General features: G+C 36.3%; 1 protein-coding gene across 3 annotated transcripts in view; it reads left to right on the plus strand.

Moving 5' to 3' along the window:
• LOC116852147 (DNA ligase 3) overlaps nucleotides 1–19,398 on the plus strand; it is a 61,102-nt gene that overhangs the window by 35,415 nt on the left and 6,289 nt on the right. For all 3 annotated transcript variants that reach the window (XM_032832201.1, XM_032832202.1, XM_032832200.1), the window contains 15 exons: nucleotides 5,987–6,225; nucleotides 6,771–6,850; nucleotides 6,947–7,024; nucleotides 7,122–7,290; nucleotides 8,971–9,126; nucleotides 9,257–9,388; nucleotides 9,457–9,536; nucleotides 9,676–9,763; nucleotides 9,837–9,914; nucleotides 10,156–10,279; nucleotides 10,688–10,758; nucleotides 10,830–10,976; nucleotides 16,773–17,459; nucleotides 17,534–17,628; nucleotides 18,348–18,438. In XM_032832201.1, coding sequence (XP_032688092.1) covers nucleotides 5,987–6,225; nucleotides 6,771–6,850; nucleotides 6,947–7,024; nucleotides 7,122–7,290; nucleotides 8,971–9,126; nucleotides 9,257–9,388; nucleotides 9,457–9,536; nucleotides 9,676–9,763; nucleotides 9,837–9,914; nucleotides 10,156–10,279; nucleotides 10,688–10,758; nucleotides 10,830–10,976; nucleotides 16,773–17,459; nucleotides 17,534–17,628; nucleotides 18,348–18,438 — 2,315 coding nt within the window. The remainder of the gene's footprint in view (nucleotides 1–5,986; nucleotides 6,226–6,770; nucleotides 6,851–6,946; nucleotides 7,025–7,121; nucleotides 7,291–8,970; nucleotides 9,127–9,256; nucleotides 9,389–9,456; nucleotides 9,537–9,675; nucleotides 9,764–9,836; nucleotides 9,915–10,155; nucleotides 10,280–10,687; nucleotides 10,759–10,829; nucleotides 10,977–16,772; nucleotides 17,460–17,533; nucleotides 17,629–18,347; nucleotides 18,439–19,398) is intronic.

Raw genomic sequence — 19,398 nt, forward strand, 5'->3', positions numbered from 1 at the left:
TAGCCCAGCACAACTCAGATATGCAATTCTGAGTCAATACAAAGTCTAGAAGTGGTGATTAATGACAGACTGCGAGCGCGAAGGGCCGCGTTCAAGAGTAAAGTGCCCTTTAGATTCTTGTGCTGGCGAAACTGAAACTTGTGCTGACTTGTGCTAGGCTAGCACAACTCAGATATATAATTGTATATCGTTTGGTTGACTTATACGAGTGTAAATCTTACTTTTATTCTATTTGCCTAAAATCGTTTTTTTCGTCTTATTTCTTTCGTGATTATTTTTCGAAGATACTACTTTAACACAATGTTAGCACAACTTAGCACAACCTAACACAATAAAAAAAATTTCGAAAATTGAAAGTGGGAGCTACCAAAAAAACGGTTTTTTCCATTTTTCTTGCTTATTTTTCGTATTAAAAATTTATAATTCGAGCACAATGTAGCACAAACCTAGCACAAATCAGCACAACTGTCAAAATTATTAAATTTGAAAAGTGGGGGGCTAACTTTATACAGGCCCTCTTCCTCCCCCTTCGTGTACAGAGAGAAAGATTTGGTTGAATCAAATAAACACTTCTTTGGAATGGTCCAAACGAATTTTTCGATTGATCTAACAAAATTTTATTTGACGCAACAAAAATATTTATTTTTGTTCCAAAGAAATATTTTTGTTGTGTCAACCAAAAAATTTGTTTGGACTATTCCAAAGAAACGTTTATTCGATTGAATAAATCGTTCTCTCTGTGTGATACGACGGTGTTGGGCATTAATCGATTAAAATTATCATTGACTTAAATCAGCAAGCAATCAATTAACCAATCGTCACACGTAAATCACAAATGATTTCATCGACTGGTGGGATTATTAATCTGTGTGTAATCAATTACATCAAAAATTAATAATTAATTTCGTCAATTGACGTAATTATTTGTGATTTCATATACGACGATTGATTGATTTTGGTTACTGACTCGTCGATTATTTAGTCGAGGAAAATTTTGATCGATTATGTCCAACATCGCGGTGCGATTTCTCAGCAATTGCTTCAAATACCGAGTGAATAATACTATGATGATTTTTCGATAATCTCATTCTTAATTCCGGGTTATCGCCGTGGACAACGAGACATCTAGCTCGAAATCACTGGATCCCTCCATGCACTTAATTAGATAATTGAAACGAGGAAGGAAGCGAAGGGTACATTCTTTTGACGTCTGCATCGGGGCCGAATCGAATTTCTGTCTGAGAAATGACGTCTCTCCAATTACGAGTCTCGATGGAATATTGTTTATAAGGGATAGTGCCGCGTTGCGTACACTGAGAGAAAAGACTGGTAATTATAACAAACTGCATTTAGTTATAAAAATTCGTTGAATCCTTAGTATCTAATACTAAATATTATAATAATTACCAAATATTTAATAGATCGGGAGTATGACGTAATTGCATTCACAGTAACATCAATTAAATAATTTAATAATAGTTACTTAATGTTAAATATTTAATATGAAATATATTACAGTTATGAACAGATATTTGATAATTGTTATGAAATTGTTATATCCCATATAATAAAAGATTCAGTAGGTACGAGTTCTATTTTGTTACTAGTATAAGTATGTTTTGTTGCAGCACAACGAAAAATTCATTCATCTGCAGTTATTACATCGTTTCAATATCTATTATTATAGATGGTTGGTTGAACCTACCAAAAATTTTGTAACTATTACAAAATCGCTTATTTTGCTCAACTATTCAATAAGTTTTATTTACCAAATATATTCTGGAAGCAAATAAATTTTACTTCTGTCAAATGAATAATTTATTTTACAGAACTAAATTAATTAATAAGTATTGCCATAGCTTTGGCCCGCTATATTTACGTCTACCATTTAGTAATAGTAATCAAATTTTAGTAATATTTACTAAATCCTTCTCTCAGTGTAGCGGGAAAGAATGGTCCAGGAGGTCGATTGTATATCTCAAAACGGAGTGAAAGTGACAAAAGTGAGCAAATTTACTAGAATATTTGTAACTTTATTGGTCAATGTTTAATGAATTTGCTCACTTTTGTAATTTCCACTCTGTTTCGAGATACACAACCGACCCCCAGGGTGAAATCGTCCGATGGAGCGGGAGTCATCTTCCGCTCGGCGAAGCCGCGCGACGTCGCGACCTGACGCAATAGTCGCGACATAAAAATCATTTGGGAACGAGTGAGAGAGGGCGGCTGTGAGTATCATGTGGAAACGCGATATTCGTGTGTCCGAGCCGATGATTGCCATAATGACGATGGTGTCGGGTCGCGGGACCACGCGGCGCCCGAATGCTCGTAATCGTCGCTTTTTTGCGACGCGCGTCGCAAGGCGAGATATTTTTTTTCACGAGGAGTGATCAAAGAAGTCGCGGCTGGGGGCGCGAAGGGGGTGAATGCGAGGAAAACGGGGCTGTCGCGACTCGGATTCCGTGTATGCGTGCATCTGTGTGTGTGCGCGCTGCCGGCACACTCTATTCTTGGCCGCCATTATTTACGAATCACGCGCGGTCGTGGATCATCTCGTCCCGTTTCGATCGAGACAGAGAATCGTCTTGTGCGTATGCGTGTCCGCGATCCGTGTTGAAAATCATTCGCGTGTATACGACGGCATGCGCGAACAAACGCGCGCTCTCAAAGGCCTCGAAGAGAGAAGCAAAGAGAGAGAAAGAGAGATCGGTTTGTCGCGCGACGGCCGGTCGAATCAACATCGATTGTCGGCGGTAATGGATCTTGGAATCGTGAGCACGTGTGCGGTTTAAAAGCCGCATACTTTGTGCTCAAATCTCGCCGAGCCGCTCTATTTTCGCCGATGATGATAATGATGAGGATCTCGAACGCAATTTGCGCGAAATTCTTCGCGCGCCACTGCCGCCGCCGCCCCGTGAAGAAATTGTCGAATTTGTGTGAAAACGGAGATTAAACCCCTTAAAAACGTGATATGCTCGGGAAAGATTTGTGGTAAAAAATATTAAATCCCCTTTGATTTACTTAGACTTTTCTCTTTTTAATCACTGAGAGAAGGGACATTTGAGAAACACACGGAGAAAAATAATTTTACTCTTTTAGCAAAATCGTCGTTGCTACTGCATATTCGTAGTGAAATAAAAAAAATTTAGTTGACGTAACTAATTTTACAAATTATTCGTTATCAGAGCAGAAGTAGTTTCGTTACCAGGATAGAAAAAATTTGTTGAGTGCATTTTTCCTAAGAATCGCGTTAATTTGCTATCGATGCAAAATAATATATCTTTAGCAAATTTATTTGCTATCGGAGCAAAACTGCAACTTCTTATATAAATCCATTATGGTTCTTACAGCAAACTAATTTGTAGATTCAGCAAATTATATCCAGCAAATAGTGATTAATACTCTTAGTAAATCTTTTTGCTGTCCATATAAAAACGAAATGATTTTGCTAAACTAGCAGAAAATTTGCTGGGCTAGCAAATTATTTTTTTCTCCGTGCACCAAAGAAATATTTACTATTTTTCAGATATTGTTCTCTCAATACTAGCGAATATAAATAAAAATTAGAATTATTTTTTGTGTTCTTTTAAAATTTTGCAGAAAGGTAACGGCAATAAGTAGAAAAGAATAAGCACTGTATGTGTCGTTCTTATTAAAAAATAAATAAATCCCCGTCCTAGGGGCAATTGCGCAATCATTTTAAATCTCCACTGTAGAAGCTAATTAATGCGCAAGCACCCGTTTAAATGCACAATCAATCATGTCGTTACCGCGCGGAACGTAATTACCAATGTAGACGGAACGAATATGTCGTTGCCGTTGAGGGGAACCCGTCGGAATTCAATTCGATACATTTACGTAATTCTTATCGTTTTTGTTTTTCTCTCGGGTGACACGATTAAAGCGCTCTTAAGTGTGAGGGGGAGAAGAGCTATGTTGGCAGATTTATTCGATGTTTAATAAATAAGCACGCGTCCCTGGACTGGACGCGTGTATCTAGACGTGGAATCTACGCGAGAGGGAGATTGGGTGTATATACGTGCGTCGTACGTTAAATTGTGCGGTATGTAGGCGCGCTGAAACGTCGTCCGTGCAAACTCAATCGCGAAACGCGTCGGTTTCGAGTCGGGGGCGATGAAAGGTTTCCTCGCACCCTCGTCGCAAATTTCGATCTGCCGCGCATAAATCTTGCTCCAATTTCCCCATCGCCGGATATCGTTACAATGCACAGAAAAAATATTAGTATCAATTTGAAACTGATACTCAAATTAATAGTCATTGCTGTCATATGTAAGCAATATGCGATTTTGTTTAGAAGATGACTTTTGTTTGATTAGAAGAATTTTTAAGTCTTGAAAATTTCAACAAAAAATGTTATAATTGTTATTTAAACATTATAATAGTCTCCTAGAAAGGAAGTACAATATAATTATTTCGACAGTGATATCTGCCTTTGACATTTAGAAACATCATTCTCAATCCAACATTTTGTATTTCCTATTCGTAAAAATTATATTCAAGAAATTAAAGGCTCTTCAAATTTATAATAAAACAATACAAAAAAGGCTATAATAAGAATATCTCAAACAAAGCATTTTTAAGGAAAATGTTTCAGACAAAAGTTATAGGGTTTCAGAAGATCTATTTAATGACCGTATCAATTTTGTCCTTGGGTGGCGCCGCCAAGGTCAGGTCGAGGTCAACTTTGCTTTTTTAAATAGAAATGTATTTTTTATTACGGAATTTTATTCTACGTAAAGTGGCCAACTTGCTCCACGACCAGAATACACATACATTCTATATAAAGAAACAAACAACTTTTGTTTGAAAAACTTTTTTATACGATCTCTATTTTCTAAGATATTTACGGAAATATCTACAAAATTATGGGTTTCAATAATTTTTTATGCGAATTCTATCAACTTTAGCGAAAAATAACAAGAGATGAAAATTATCTATTTTCTTCTCATAGAGCTCTGAGAATTTTTTCACAATTTTCTAATTAACTTTTTAGTACTGTATTTTTTGCATTTTCTTAAAGTACTAAAAAGTTTATACAAAATTTTGAAAAAATTCTCAGAGCTCTATGAGAAGAAAATAAATAATTTTTATCTCTTGCTATTTTTCGGCAAAATTGATAGAATTTGAGTAAAAAATTATTGAAACTAATTTTGTAGATATTTCCGTAAATATTTTAGAAAATAGAGATCGTATGAAAAAGTTTTTCAAACAAAAGTTGTTTGTTTCTTTACGTAGAATAAAATTTCGTAATAAAAAAAATACATGTTTAAGAAAATAAAGTTAACCTCGACCTGATCTTAGCGGCGTCACCTAAGGTCAAAACTGATACGGCCATTAAATAGATCTTCTGAAATCCTATAACTTTTATCTGGAACATTTTCTTAAAAAATGCTATTTTTTCGAAATATTCGACTGTTTCCACAATTTTGGCCCACCCTGTATATTTATATGATGAAACCGTTATTACATTTATTTACAATTCAATTAGTGAATTGTATGATATTCACTAATATTATTTCATGTAATTCACTAATTGAATTGTAAATAAATGTAATAACGTTTCATTATATAAATATATAACTTCGTCTGTGCGATTTTGTAAAAATTATATTTCTGAATAATAAGAATATATTTTTCTTTATTTTCTGGATCACACACATATGAAATATATTGATGTAAGCAACTTATCTTCGTTATGTGACCTCACACATTCTAAAATTTACATGTAAAAAATAAAAATATAAAAAAGAAATATTCCTCTGTCCTTGTGCGAATATGTCGGCATAAATTGTGATTTCGTCGACAGATGAGTAAACAAATAAATGGATAAATAAATGTCGAATTCTACGAGTCAGTTTTGACGTTAATGCGGCGCGGTCAATTGTTTCTTTTTTGAGTCGCTTTAAAGCCGCTTGGAAAAAATGACCGATTCTTTTTTTTCTTCTTTACTTCATCTCTTCCCCAGACGGTTTTAAGGGCGACGTCGTACTCTGGTGCAAACTGTTGCTACCCGGCGCCGTGAAGAGAATTTATAATCTGCAAAGCAAGCAGCTGATAAAGCTGTTCGCGCGATTGTTACTTCAGGACGAGAACTCGATGTTGGAACATCTGGAGCAGGGCGACGTGGCTGAGACGATCAGCGTGTTCTTCGAGAACAGCGTCGCCGTGTCGCCTTGCGCCAAGAGCATGTTGACGATTCAAGACGTAAGTCGCTTTAGTGAGATTCGGTTAAATCAAGTAAAATGCGGTCAAACAAGCAACGAACTAATTAATGCAAAAATAAAACGGGTGTAAATACAAATAATTGGCAAGACAGTCCGTTACTTTTACAAAATTACGCAAAATATTAATTAGTCTAGTAAAAACAGGATGCTACACTGGCAGAAAAAATATATCTAAGAAATAGAAAATATTTATTTGGTGGGTACTATTTATATATTCTAATATAAAATATTTTTCAAATAAGAAAACACACGTTTTCTTAAAACACTTTAAAAAAATCTTGACTCTTTATAAAAGCAATTGTTTATTTTATTTAAGTAAAAGAATTTAGATTTAAGCAAATATGTATTATTAGTATCCACTAAAGAAATATTTATTACTTTTAGATACTTTTTCTCTCAATGTAGTCACCCGAACTGTGGATACAATGTATACGCGTTGGTTTTCTTGAAAAATAAAGAAAAAATGGACCGGCAGGAGAGACCTCCTCCCGCTCTTGCTAATGAAAACCGTCGCTTTATGAGCAGGTTGATCTCTTCCTGGAAAGATTGTCGTACTTAACCAAGGAAGAGGAACAGATTCAACACTTCCGATCTGTCATCGATAAGTAAGTCGGTCACGATTAATTAATTGCGACTTACTCCGTCTTATTATTCGCATCTTCATGTGATTCGCACGTTTCGATTTATTGCCATTATTTTAGATGCACCGCCAACGACCTCAAGATGATCATACGATTGATCAAGCACGATCTGAGGATCAATGCCGGTCCGAAGCACATGTGAGTGTTCAGCACCTCAGTATCTTTGATCCTTGCTTGCTTCTGTCGATCGCATCAACGGTGACAATATAACGCTCGTACGTGTATACGTTTTTAGTCTTGAGGCAGTCCACGAGGACGCGTACAAAGCCTTTCAAATGTCACGTGATTTGGAAACGGTGATACGACGTTTCTTGGTCGATTTAACGGAAAAGCCGGCTGCCTCATCCCCTCCGAGTCGGAATAAAGTGGGCCTTTCGCTGATGACGCCCGTCTTACCAATGCTGGTACATCGTTATTCTGATCATTTACAGCATATTTATTACATCATGACAATAATGACTGCGTTTAGCAGAGAGAAAGAGTTGCTTTGCAACTGTTGTAAAATTCGTGAACCTGATTTTTGTGTATTCTTAATCTTTATTTAAGAGTAAAATGCGATCAAAAACAAGCAACGAACTACCCTAGTAGAAATATATGCAGTTTTACTAGATACCTAATCAGTTACTGTTTAGTATTACTGCATTAGTTGTATCGAAACTGCGCAAAAACTGAAAAGGAACTGAACATAGTTTTTTTAAGTTTTATATCGCATATACATGTGCATGATAAAAATTATATTGTATGAAGACGATCTTAAAACTAAATAAAGAATAAGTGAACGCGTAGCAAAACATACAGCAAGGAAGAGGAAGTTGGAGGAAATCTGTAATTTAACAAAACAACACGTTATGGCAGAAGTGATAAGTAAAGTTAGAGTTGAAAGTGAGCAAACGACAAATGGGCTGTATATTAATGATATAGAATTGCATTGCGACAAAAACACATTAGACTATCTTAGAAACGCACCTTAGATTTCCTGTACTATTGTGGACATAAAGGTTGTTCGACTTTTTATTGGCAATGTAACCTAAAAATTATTCAATGAGAGAATAGTACCTAAAAAATACGTTTCTTATATTGGACTATTTGGTTATATTCTGAAACTATTACAAAAAATCAGATATTCTTTATGTCTATGACTGTACTGACTTTTATTACAAATTAAAATTGTACAATACGCAAGCATGCACACAATATCCATTATTACTAGTACAAAACTGTCCATTTTGTGAGCAATAAACTTGCTTATTAATCGACTGAATAGTTTCTTTATCCAATTATTGCTCAGTTCTCGGTCAATAAATGAGTTCAGATATTGCGCATTTTTTGTGCACAGTAACTACAGACAAAGCGTTACATCTTGATTGGGATCCCAACAGTTTTATTTGTCAGTTACTGGACAAACGTTAATATAACTGTTCAGTAACTGCTTAAAAATTGCGTGAAATTTCTACCAGGGTAATCACTGCAAAAATAAAACGGATGAAAATACAAATAATTGACAAGACAGTCCGTTACTTTTACAAAATTACGCAAAATATTAATTAATCTAGTAAAAACAGGATGCTACACTGGGAAAAAAATATATATTTAAGAAATAGGAAACATTTATTTAGTGGGTATTATTTACATATGCTAATATAAAATATTTTTCAAATAAGAAAACACATTTTCTTAAAACACTTTTAAAAGATCTCGACTCTTCATAAAAACAATTGTTTCAAATAAGAAAACACACATTTTCTTAAAACACTTTTAAAAAACCTTGACTCTTCATAAAAGCAATTGTTTATTCTATTTAAGTAAAAGAATTAGTAAAGTAATAGATTTAAGCAAATATGTTGGTATACCAATTAGACTCACGAATATTGCAATAGTTGTAACAACATTTTGTGCATTTAGATCATGCTGAAAAAAATATATCTAAGAAATAATAAATATTTATTCAATAGAAACTGAAAAATGACATATTTACTTATATTAATATAAAATATTTTTCAAATTATAATTTCTTGTTGAGGGATGAATCATTCAATTACCGAATAATTCTACACTTGTCGTCAACCATTGATTAATGTGATTAGGCGGAAGCCTGTACGTCCGTGGAAATGGCGATGCGAAAGTGCCCGAACGGGATGTTGTCGGAGGTGAAATACGACGGCGAACGCGTGCAGGTGCACAAGAGCGGCAACGAGTTTCGTTACTTCAGCAGATCCCTCAAGCCGGTCATGCCGCACAAGGTAGACGGTCACGCGTCGAATTCGGCGGAGAACGAAGCGCGAATAGCGACTCACGGTTCGATTCAACGTCGAACTTGGCTTTTCTGAGGCTGCCTCCGTGCAAGCGGCGCTAGAATAATTAATTTTTCAGGTGAATCTCTTCAAGGATTACATAGCGCGAGCGTTCCCAGACGGTGACGATCTGATCCTCGATTCCGAGATCCTCATGGTTGACAATGAGACCGGGCAACCGTTGCCTTTCGGCACTTTAGGAATTCATAAGGTAAAAGAGCGGTAAGCGAGTCGTGCGACGACGACGATGATTGAATATTTGATCGAGCTGGTTTGCAGAAAGCCGAGTTCCAGAACGCCAACGTGTGCCTGTTCGTGTTCGATTGCCTGTACTACAACGGCGATATATTGATGAATAAGTAAACATCGAGTATTCAAAGATACTTTCCAACGATACCTTTGAGATTTAAATATATATGAAATATTCAAATGTAATAAATGGTGATTTTTTATATCCAAGCTTAACAACTCGACTAATCTTTTTTCGTATTCACTTAGACCCATGTCGGAGCGCAGAAGAATTCTGAAGGACAGGATGACCGAGATACCGAACAGAATAATGCTGTCGGAAGTCCACGAAGTGCATGTAAAGAAAAAGAAGCTATTTAGTAATTCATATTTAGACGCTACCGTATGGCGGATAACGATTTGTCTTTCAGGATCCGCAGGATCTCGCGAAGATGATCATTAAAGTGCTGAAACTGGGTCTCGAGGGTTTGGTCCTGAAAGACATCAATGTACGTATCGATTTACGCTCGAGTGTCATATAAACGACTATAACTTGGCATTTAATGATAATCTGACATTCAGAAATAATAATAAATAATTGCAGGATTACGAACAAACGCTATGATTTTTAACAATTTTTGGTGATTACAATTTTATTTAAAAATTTTTATATCGCGCATTCTCTCAACTTTTCTTACGGGATGTCTTGTCCTTCTGAGTCCTGCGGTGATGTCTATTTTGTTTTTGCAGAGCAAGTATGAGCCTGGGAAACGACATTGGCTGAAGGTAAAAAAGGACTATTTATGCGGCGGCGCGATGGCCGATAGCGCAGATCTCGTCGTGCTTGGAGCATGGTACGGCACAGGCAACAAAGGTCCGTACCATCCGCGACATTTTATCGGGTTGACGCAAAGGTTTATCGCGTCTGTCAAATAAACTCGTCGAAGGCGAGAAATCTCGCAATAGTTCTTATCAGTCGAGATAAGTCGCCGTCGTTTTTAACATATCTCCTTTCAAAAAAAGATCTCACAGTTCCTTTTATCAAAGAAAGATTCGCTCTCAATTTCGTTTCATCTTATTTTTAATTTTTTTCATCTTATTTTTCATTCTTTCCTCGACTAAGAAATTTCTCCGTGTCTTTAGTCGAATATTTATTATTATATGATATCGTCTTGCTTTTGTTTTTTTAATGGAAAATCATTATTTGCGCGTCAGTCTTACGATTTCCAGGAGTCTCTCGTGATTTTTCGAAGATTCGTCTTTCGAATCTTGATCTTCGCAGGTGGCATGCTGTCAGTCTTTCTAATGGGATGCTACGACGAGAAGCGCGATAAGTGGTTGACCGTTACGAAAGTAAATATAACAGTCACGCCAAATTGATTTGCGGGGCAAAGATATTACGTTACGCTCGTCATTTGCGGTAGGTCCACACGGGACACGACGACGCCACGCTGGCCGCGCTCCAGGACGAGCTCGACATGGTAAAGATAGGCAAGGACACGGAAAAATTGCCGAGTTGGCTGCTGGCGAAGAAGCCTATGGTACCGGACTTTGTAGCGAGGGATCCCAAGGTAACGAACTCGCTAATTAACTCGCTCTGCTATCTCGCCGCAGAAAGTCTGAATTGACGTCTAGCAGTGTCGAGAACACGAAATAACCGTGTCAGCGTAGCTGACTGGCTAACACTAAGCCTCGCTTAAACCTCGGAAAATTAGTTGCATTTTGTTGCATTATTTTGCAGTTTCTCCATGAAGTGTGTATATTATCGTGAGCCTCACAGCTGTAAAATGTACAGAAAACTCAATGATACTGGTGATACATTGTCGAAAGTCGAGAAATTAAATGTGTTCATACATGCTGAGCTGTTACAAGCCACTGTGACAGCCGAAAAATGTAGCATTATTTCAGGAATTATTTTACGATGCTACGTGATATATCAGCCAGATATCTGAGTTTGCTGTACTTTTTATAGGTTTCAGGATTAGGAAAATATTTGGTTCTTCAGGGAAAAGTAAAAAACAAAGCAATAAAACACAACTAATTTTCGGTATGTCATTTCTCGCTTCTGACATCATCAAACCAATATGGTCGCCCTAGAAATAGCAGAGCTTTAACCGAATTAACTTATTCTATAAAGTTTAATGTTTTATTTTTGGGATAAAAATCTTATTATGGATGAAATCATTTTAATAATGAGCAATCTTGTTGTGATCCTCTCAATGTTCGATTTCAACACAACGAACTGTAAGGTAAAGTACCAATTCCCAACCACGTAAAGGAAAGTAGGGCAAACAGTGACGGATTTTTTCTCCCTCGTGTAAGCTATTTTCAAGTTGTCGAGATCGGATGTTTTACTAAAACGATACTTTGCATTTTAAATTATACGAAAAACTTAAGTACAAGACCCATAAGTCATATGGAATAACTAGATTTTCATAGAAACTAAAATCTGCATTTTGTCACCATTTGCCCCAGTGTGGGGCAAATGATGACAATTATAAAAAACAATCTTAAACTTACATTCAGTTTCTCTTTTGACGATGTGTGTGACTAAGTAAAAATTTAAATATAATTTCTTTATATAATTATATGAGGATTATCATATATTATATAAATAGAAACAGGCGAAGAAATAGGTTAAGAAGATGAATTGTATGTCACGTTAATTTACGACAAATTATTGATTGTTAGAGAAAAAGGGGAGTGCGCGGAATATCTTACAAATTTGTTTAATCGATTACAAGTGTTACTTTATGGATATATATTTTTATTTCAACGTATTTCGCAGGAATTTTTAGAATACATTTTCTCATTTTTTTGACGTCATAAAAACGAAGTAAACAACATGAAGAGTCAGGAGCCTTAAATACGAATATTTAAATTTCCAACGTAAAAATATATACATATGTATATTGAATATATACATATATTGTATGTTAAAAGAGTTTAAATATTCGTATATTCACTGAAACGATAAGAATGTCCAGGATTAGACACATGTCCATTAGTATTCTTATCTTAACTGTCTAACACTTAGTATTAAAGCAAATTATTCGGGGAATAATGGGCGATTTAATGTTTTTGCTAATATTTATCTTTTTCACTGAGTTAAATTTCTCCATGTTTACGTCTCTCTTTCTTCGTTTTTGTGTATACTATTTATAGTGTAAATACTATTGTACTTTTGTGAGCGCACGCAATATCCGTTTTCTATTTTTTTTCTTTCCTTTATAACTCGCGTTTATATTCGTACTAACTGGATTATTAACTGCGAATATACGCGGCTACCAACGCAGCGTGTGCCGTTAACTGATACACGGAAAAAACAATTCAATTAGTGTAACTGAATTTTCTCCTACTTGGAGAGCAGATGAAAAACTCATATTGTAGGAATGGAAAGATTCCCGAGGAGATTCAGGAGAGGTTTCTACTCATTCATACGTTGTCAATTACCACAGCTGAGTTCTGATGCAGCTCCATGTTCAAGTGTTGTTTGAATACATAAAATCCAATAAGCATAAAAACGCTTTGAAGATGAAGTATTGTACCTTTTTTTATTTTTCAAGAGTAAATTTTTAATATAATTGAAAGAGAAGAAATTACACATTAAAATGAAAATATAACTAAAATGATAATTCAATAATAATTTACAAAAAATGAAGGAAATAAAATTAAATATATTAAACATTAAACAAAATATAACTAAATTAACGAAAAATAGAATATTAAACGGCTTTATGCCGCTCACAAACTAGCCTTTATGTTATTCTTAATGCAGCCTTCTGCTACATATTTAGCAATCCTATGTTGCTGAATAGATTTAATAGATTTTAATTCTTTATTGGCGTTTGCGAGACGCTGCCTGAGCCTTATCGTCAGGCAACGCATTTAGGATATGAAATGTCGCTTAACCCTTTCGTACCTCCGGCTTTCCCAGGAGAGATGCGTTTTATATGGAGATGATCTATAGGTTTTTGGAGGCGCTGATTTGAAGTCAATTATCAAAATTGAAATTCAAAATGGCGGATTTAAGATGATGGTTATGAAATACTGAAATATCGATATATTCAAAATAAAAGTTTGAATTATGTTTTTTTTTCTGAATATTAATTATAATTCGAAGTAAAAATATTTCGAATCAAGATAATATATTTTGGATAACTATTATAAGGAACTTTTGAGTACATTGTATGCAAATGTATCCGCTAGAGTTGCGAAAAAACGACCGCTATAGTATACAATAGTACGAGTGAGAACTCAAGATCTTTCTAATTGATAAGGCTGTCATGTACTGCTGTCAGGCTTTAAATATAATTAGCATTAATTCAATGAATTTTCGACATAATAAAAAGTTATTCTTCACTACCTAAAGTTGAGTTTTTAGCAAAGTTTAAATAACTATATTTTATTGAAAACATAATATTTCAAAGTGTGTGGTAGTTTGCACATGTAGCTTGAACCTTCATCTTTAAAACAAGTTAAGGTAGAAGTCGATAGGACTATTTGTTTAAAAGTTATAATGATTTTTGTAGTGATTTCACATATATGTCTCAGAGGCACGAAAGGGTTAAGACATTCATACAGTTACCAAGATCGAATCGTTGATAACAACGTCCGAGATAATCATCGGACTACTTATAGTGATCGCAAATCACTGCCTAAGCTTGTCTTAGATTCTTTTTAGCTACTTACAAGGTTCGAGGTTGGTCTATGATTTCTTAAAATTGAGGATTGCGTCTCTTGCTTCATTTATATGTCCGTCTTTTATGAGCGTAAAAGGGAAAAGAAAGAAAACGAAAGCAAAACACGAAAGTACACGTTTAATTCATCGGGCCCGCTCGCTCCCCGCTCGAACCGTAAAGGTACCTTTTCATACAAAATTTTTCGCCACGAATAACTTATGAGCGTCATATGTTGCGTGTTAACAACATAGAGGAAAATTTAATTATTTATTTGATTATTCATTTCAATTATTCATTTGATTATTCATTTCAATTATTCATTTGATTTGATTTGGCATAACCAAACATTATTAAATTATGTGCAAATAATGAATTATTATGAAAATATCCGAAAAAGGAAAGCAGCTGCAGTTATGGCTATACTTTTACATAAGAAAAGAAGATACTCGAGAAAAAAATATTGGGTAGCATCTATTTTTCAAGATAGAAAAGGGCATGGATTTTTTCATGCTGTGCTACCTAAACTTTTTCTAGAAGACTTAAGATTTCATATTTATATACGCATATCTGCAAGTCAATTTGAAAATTTAATATTTATAGTTGGAGCAGATATATTTAAACATTATTACATTAAAGAACCCATAGATATTGTTCAGATGTCAACAGTGATTATCTTAGCGAATATTCGCTAAAAGCTAAAAAATTTCAGTGAACAGCGATTATTTGCTAGCGAACAGCGAATGACCACGTAACTTTCAATCGCAGCGATTTATTCGCTACACGAATTTGCACCTTAAGCTGTGTTGTTCATTGCTCCCTTAAAATTATGTTGACGAGCGAAAGATGGCGCGCGTGATTAACGAGTGCGCGAGACATTTGATTCAAATGATCTTAGGGCCGTGGCCCACAGAAAAACTTAAGCAGTAAGACGTAAGCAATAAGCAAATTGACTAATCACAGTCGTTGATTCTTCTTACGGTCCAAGAATCAACGACTGTGATTGGTTGATTCGCTTACTGCTTATGTCTTACTGCTTAAGTTTTTCTATGTGCCACCAGCTTTACTTTCAATGATCTTACTTTCCATTTGACAGTCGAGTCGGAAAGACATACGGCCAAGAGACGATACTCGACTTCAAGAACATGAATATTAGATTTATTTAAGAAGACGTAGATTTTGAAATAGAATAAACATGAAAATTGAATTTGATTAAGTAATGTCTTCAACAGACAAGTGTTTTTATTCACAGTAACAGAGATATCACTTTTCGTCGGATACTGAGAGAAGGATTTAGTAAATATTACTAAAATTTGATTACTATTACTAAATGGTAGACGTAAATATAGCGGGCCAAAGCTATGGCAATACTTATTAATTAATTTAGTTCTGTAAAATAAATTATTTATTTGACAGAAGTAAAATTTATTTGCTTCCAGAATATATTTGGTAAATAAAACTTATTGAATAGTTGAGCAAAATAAGCAATTTTGTAATAGTTACAAAATTTTTGGTAGGTTCAACCAACCATCTGTAATAATAGATATTGAAACGATGTAATAACTGCAAATGAATGAATTTTTCGTTGTGCTGCAACAAAACATACTTATACTAGTAACAAAATAGAACTCGTATCTACTGAATCTTTTATTATATGGGATATAACAATTTCATAACAATTATCAAATATCTGTTCATAACTGTAATATATTTCATATTAAATATTTAACATTAAGTAACTATTATTAAATTACTTAATTGATGTTACTGTGAATGCAATTACGTCATACTCCCGATCTATTAAATATTTGGTAATTATTATAATATTTAGTATTAGATACTAAGGATTCAACAAATTTCTATAACTAAGTGCAGTTTGTTATAATTACCAGTCTTTTTTCTCAGTGTACGCAACGCGGCACTATCCCTTATAAACAGTATTCCATCGAGACTCGTAATTGGAGAGACGTCATTTCTCAGGCAGAAATTCGATTCGGCCCCGATGCAGACGTCAAAAGAATGTACTCTTCGCTTCCTTCCTCGTTTCAATTATCTAATTAAGTGCATGTAGGGATCCAGTGATTTCGAGCTAGACGTCTCGTTGTCCACGGCGATAACCCGGAATTAAGAATGAGATTATCGAAGAATCATCATAGTATTATTCACTCGGTATTCGAAGCAATTGCTGAGAAATCGTACCGCGATGTTGGACATAATCGATCAAAATTTTCCTCGACTAAATAATCGACAAGTCAGTAACCAAAATCAATCAATTGTCGTATATGAAATCACAAATAATTACGTCAATTTTTAATATATTTCATATTAAATATTTAACATTAAGTAACTATTATTAAATTATTTAATTGAATTAAATTATTTAATTAATTTAATTAAATTATTTAATTTACTGTGAATGCAATTACAGAACTAAATTAATTAATAAGTATTGCCATAGCTTTTGCCCGCTTTATTTTGGCCGTATGTCATACTCCCGATCTATTAAATATTTGGTAATTATTATAATATTTAGTATTAGATACTAAGGTTTCAACGAATTTCTATAACTAAATGCAGTTTGTTATAATTACCAGTCTTTTCTCTCAGTGGAGATTTTATTTTTCGTCTGGTTTCCGTTCAGTTATCCGAACTGAAATCTTTTTTTCTCCACATATTCTGGCGAAGTAGAAACAGCCGGTATGGGAGATAACGGGCGCCGAGTTCACGAACCAAGGGGTGCACACCGCCGATGGCATCAGCATCCGATTCCCGCGAGTGACGCGAATCCGTCGCGACAAGAACTGGTCGACGGCGACGACGTTGAATGAGCTGCGCGAGCTGTTTTTAAAGAAGCCCGAGTCGATGGACTTCAGCCTTCTGCTCGGAGCGTCGGATATCAAGGATGTTCTTATCAAGAGATCGCCGGAGACGTCGCCGAGCCCCGAAAAGACGAGAAAAACTACGAGTCTGCCCGATGATGAACCGTCCACAAGTTTCGCGACATTCAAGTGCAAAATCAAGGAAGAGCCGTTGTCGGACGTCCCCGAGGAATTCTTCAAGGTACAAAAGAGGGATCACTACGACGAAAGTTCCGACAGTATCGCGGGCGTTCGATTGGAGCGAAAAAGATTAAAAGTGGAGCGTGATATTAAAAATGAAATAGAGGATCCTTCGTTAACGGCAACCAAGAAAAAGAAAAAGAAGAGGAAAAATAAGAAGGAGGAGAAATCGGATTTGATGGCGGGGAAGGTGCGGAAACAGGAGCCACAGGAACGTTACGTCAATCAACTCGCCGAGGGAATGGACGCGGAAGAATCCTTCTTGGGAGGAACGTGTGTTTCCGACTCGGACGCCGAGGATGACGTGTGTAGTGACGTGTGTACATTATAGGTAGTCTCAATTTGTTCGGGATAACGCTGAGCACATCTTTTAACGCGAGTTCCTTTCAGGGACCCAAAGCCGCAGTCCTGAGGGATGTTCGAGCGAGCCTTGCGCCCGGCTTCGACGACAACGGCGGGAGGAACGCGCGGAAGTTGCTCAAGATGTATCCTCTTTTCCCCGTCGTTATTTTACACGATGATAATTTACGTCTAGCTATACTTGAATTACGCACGCAAATCACATTAGCTTCGCATCCGCCATCCCAAGCGCTCGATAATTTATAAAAGCTCGATAATTTTACGAAGATCGCGCGGTAACTTCGTAAATTTTTATCGTCCTCGCATTCTCTCCTTTCTCTCCTCTCTCTCTCTCTCTCTCTCTCTCTCTCTCCCCCTCTCGATCCTGCGATCGATTTCCGAAGTTCCGTAGCAACACTGCGGCGTTACGCTACCAAAAAGCGGTCGTGTAGTATCTAAATTCGCAGCGGGAACCTCGTTACGGTACCTCGTCGTTTCAACGCTCGCGAAATATAATTAACGACCCATCGAGATACGAAACACGCAACGCGACCAAGCTACACAATACAGAAATCAGATCTCGTTTTTGCGGTCTAGTTTTACGGCTAGACGCGGAGCGTTTGGCTCGCGAGGAATTTTCATCCCGGGAGGGATTGTCCACCGCGGTGGAAACCGGAGGGTAAAGGGTAAACCGAGTAAAACATTCCTTTGTAAACGTGTCTCCTCGCGCGACGAGGATGTTCATTTTTCTCGTTCTTACGAAGCATTTTGCCACGTTCCCCTTCCTCCGCGGCCCTCCGGGCGGATTTAAAGCCGAGCACGCGTAATGTCTAAACTGACACTTTCCTTGACAAGTCGACGTTAGACTCGGCGCTACGTTAGTGACGCGCGAGAATAGATCCGACTCGACCCACGTCATTCACGCCCGCACGGAAATTCCGTCGACATACCTCGAGGTGAGTTTATGAGTCATCCGGAAATAAAATGCACATGTGTCCGACTGCGAATCGCGATTACCGGCAACGGGAGAGAGATGTAGCGTAAGATATTATATCATAGTATCTTATACTTCATTTTCCCCTGAAAGTGTAGCGTAAAGTACTAGTGTAGCGTGTAAATGATACAGTATCTTAACTGTACATCTCTCTATTGATTTTCTCTTAACTTCTTCGTGCAAAGTTGAATTTTTTATATTCGACTCCAACAGCTTTATTTTGTTCCAATTACTTCAAGCTTCATTTCAATTTTTCTCTCAAACCTTTAATTTATATCAGCGTGATTTTTATTTTTACATTATTTCGCAGGAATTTATACGTGTGCATTTTTATTAACATAAAGTATTTTATGAAATAACTCTTGAGAATAGAAATTTCATAATACATTTATCCGATTTGTTACATTGAGAATCGAATTTTCTGCTTGATATCAAGTTGCAATGACATTTTTGTTCGTTCACATCCCGCGTAGCCACGCTTTACAGATGACTACTGAGGCTGCGTCCAAAAATTCACTGCCAGTGCTGAAATTCTATAGTATACGTGACAAACTAGATTTTCAGCACCATTTCAGTGAATTTCGAAATGCAGTCTAGATTTTGTTTGTCTGGTTGTCTAAATATTCGTAAAAAAATCCTGGGGGTGCTCGGCGAGCGACATTTAACATGCGTTCGCGGCGGAAAGAGGCTAGGAAAGGAAGAGGAAGGCAGTGAGGTCATAACTGGATTAACCGCGGTTAATATTACGGCCATTACTGTCTCCGCTCTGGCGTTCAACACTTTCCGTATCCTGGAAGTTGCCAAGCTCGATTAATCGTCAGTGCCAATTACCGGCCGTCGTATGCACGCCGTAATTTTCTATGTTCCCTCTCTCTCTCTCTCTCTCTCTCTCTCTCTCTCTCTCTCTCTCTCTCTCTCTCTC

The sequence above is a fragment of the Odontomachus brunneus genome, unplaced genomic scaffold, assembly GCF_010583005.1.
Source record: "Odontomachus brunneus isolate Ranch 3 - 2012 unplaced genomic scaffold, Obru_v1 Obru_scaffold_203, whole genome shotgun sequence".
Classification (NCBI taxonomy): domain Eukaryota; kingdom Metazoa; phylum Arthropoda; class Insecta; order Hymenoptera; family Formicidae; genus Odontomachus; species Odontomachus brunneus.